This window comes from Penaeus monodon, chromosome 32 (genome assembly GCF_015228065.2).
Source record: "Penaeus monodon isolate SGIC_2016 chromosome 32, NSTDA_Pmon_1, whole genome shotgun sequence".
Classification (NCBI taxonomy): domain Eukaryota; kingdom Metazoa; phylum Arthropoda; class Malacostraca; order Decapoda; family Penaeidae; genus Penaeus; species Penaeus monodon.
Genome location: NC_051417.1, coordinates 24,608,689 through 24,611,249, shown reverse-complemented (window position 1 = coordinate 24,611,249; position 2,561 = coordinate 24,608,689). Strand labels below are relative to the sequence as shown.

The following is a 2,561-nucleotide window of genomic DNA, read 5'->3' as shown; positions in this document are numbered from 1 at the left end:
ACGCCATCGAGCAGATCCGAGTTGCTGAGGAACAACGACGTCGCGGAATCACTTTTTAAGATTGAAATGGATTGTAGAATAAAACACACTTTTTTTATCAAAACATGACGATTCTGTAAATATCACCATCACAATAAAAAGGGCATTGTATCAAGTTTTTTCAATTAGAAATCAACTGAAATCCTCTGTTATTAATGAAGATGAGGAGGTAAATTATATTACAGCATTCAAGTTACTAGGGGCAAACAAGTGAATATAAATCTAATTATAACAGCAAGCAGTCTTTCGGTATGGAACGTACCCTGTTCATTACCATACATTCCTACAAATCCTGCATGCACCTGTGCTCTCGAAAATGAGGTAAAATTTGATCTTGTTCTTTTTGGACCCCATAGTATAATATATTAAATACCACAATTATGCCTTATCCTGAACACTAGCTTTTGAACCGTCTGTCATATTCACTGCTTGCATCTTACGCAAGATCGTGACCAAACCCGAATATCGGAATGATTAATATCATTTATAACACTTGTCTGTAAATATGGTTAGTAAATCATATTATAACTCTTGAAATCTGAAATAAAACATTGAATTGGAAGTACGGGAAACGTTATCGAGCGGCACAAACCTCACGAATCCGTTTCTTTTTTCTTTTCTATTTTTTTTCTCAATGATTAATTTGTTATTGTCGGTGAGGTTTGGCAGAGGATATGGGTGAAAAAAATATATGAAACTTAAAATTGTATGTATCAGGAAAGAGTAATATATATATAGATTAAAGCACTTATTCCGTTACACTATTGTTTGGTTCGGTGATTTGAGAAGCTTGTGGGCCAAATCCGTGTTTTAGGAGTAAGAATATAGGGAGGCAACTGGACGGGGGAAGCGAGTCCCACAGCAGGGGGCATTTGCTCCCCACCATCTCAATGTAGGTTCACCACTAGTGGTGAAAGATAATGGGAGAAAGAGAGAGAAAGGGTAAGGAAAAAAAAAGAGAAAGTGTGATGGATACGGACAATAACCGAGATGTAGACTGCTAGAGAAGCAATAAGAATAGAAAAGACTGAGGAGAAAGGGAGCAAGTTAGAAACAGATAGAAGGGGGAAGTAAACAAGGAGACAGTTATTAGAAAAAGGGAGGAAGACCGCAAGCGAGGGAGAGAGAGAAAGACAGAAAAAAGGGAAGATAACAAAGAGATGCGAAGACAGACAGAAAGCAGGGCAAGAGAGGCGTATAGAAACACACTGAACAAAATAGAAAGAGGAAAGAGACGAAGAGAGAAAACCTCCGGGCAGTCAAGTTAAAAGAAAGAAAGAGGGAGACATCAGCGAAAAAGAAAGAGGGAAAAGGGAGATAGGGAGATATAAAGGGACAGCAATTAGAAAAATGGGAACCAGCAGATAGAGAAATGCTGAAAAGGATAACGTAAATGAAGAGTAACTTTTCTGTCATAAACAAGAATCAGAATAAGTGTTGCTTTGTAATCATTTTTGATAAAAGATCATGCTCATCACTCAATGAATAGCATGTATACTTACTTTTGTTTATCTGTGTGCGAATGCCTGTATCTGAATGCACGTGTGAACGAAAGTAAGAGTCTGTGTGTGTTTGAATCTGTAATTTTGTGAAGAATGCACAAGAATGCCTTGAGCTAGGCGAGGAACAAAAAATGGGAGGAGCTTCCTGGTAGCCCGCCCGACTGGTATATAAGGGTCTCCTTATTATCATCTTGTGTCTGTCACCTCATGATCATCGCCATGAACACCTTTGTGAGTATAATGCAGTGCGATTCGGGAGAGCGATAATTGAGAATCTTCGGTTCTTCAAAAGATCACCATTTTACTTTATGTCGGGTTCTTTTTGCGTGTGTATGCATGCTTTCTAATAAACAGGCAGTTAAGGGATAGCTCATTTTCACCTTGATGTGCAACAGCCCATCCTGTCCTCAGGCTGTCCTCGTCTGCCTCGCCGCCGTCGCCGCTGCCTCCCCGCAGTTCAGGGCTCCGACTCGACAGACCTTCCAGGACGAGCGTCAGGTGGCCATCTTGAGGGACGACCGCCAGGATTCCGGCGACGGCAACTTCAACTACAATTTCGAGGCCGAAAACGGAATCAGCGTTTCTGGTTCGGGAGCTCCGGGATCTGAGGGCCAGAGCAACATGCAAGGCAGCTACAGGTGAGTTTGGACATATCTCACTTCACTGTATTGAACTCGTATAAAATTGTCTTGTTACCCTGACGTTACGGTGCACATTTTTCCTCCATATATCATTAAAATATCAACTGCTTCTACCAGATTCACCCTTCCCGACGGAACTATCGCTGAAGTGAGATACGTCGCCGACGAGTTCGGATTCCGCGCCGAATCCCCCCTCATTCCCACCCCCCACCCCCTCCCCGCCCACGCCATCGAGCAGATCCGAGTTGCTGAGGAACAACGGCGTCGCGGAATCACCTTCTAAAATGAAGATCACTACTTTTGGAATGGCTCTAAGACTGACATTTACTTTACATTAGTACATACGATGATTCTGTACATATTATGCAGCAGGACATTT

At 41.9% G+C, this 2,561-nt stretch overlaps 2 protein-coding genes across 2 annotated transcripts in view; both read left to right on the top strand.

Annotated features, from left to right (window-relative positions):
• LOC119593624 (cuticle protein AM1159-like) overlaps positions 1 to 253 on the top strand; it is a 974-nt gene extending 721 nt beyond the window's left edge. The window contains exon 4 of the mRNA XM_037942577.1: positions 169 to 253. Coding sequence (XP_037798505.1) covers positions 169 to 253 — 85 coding nt within the window. The remainder of the gene's footprint in view (positions 1 to 168) is intronic.
• A 1,494-nt stretch (positions 254 to 1,747) lies between these two features.
• Positions 1,748 to 2,555, top strand: LOC119593755 (cuticle protein AM1199-like). Its single transcript, XM_037942767.1, has 3 exons — positions 1,748 to 1,772; positions 1,953 to 2,179; positions 2,300 to 2,555. The coding sequence occupies exons 1-3, from the start codon at positions 1,749 to 1,751 to the stop codon at positions 2,463 to 2,465; spliced, it is 417 nt and encodes a 138-aa protein (XP_037798695.1). The 5' UTR covers position 1,748; the 3' UTR covers positions 2,466 to 2,555.
• Positions 2,556 to 2,561: the final 6 nt, after the last annotated feature.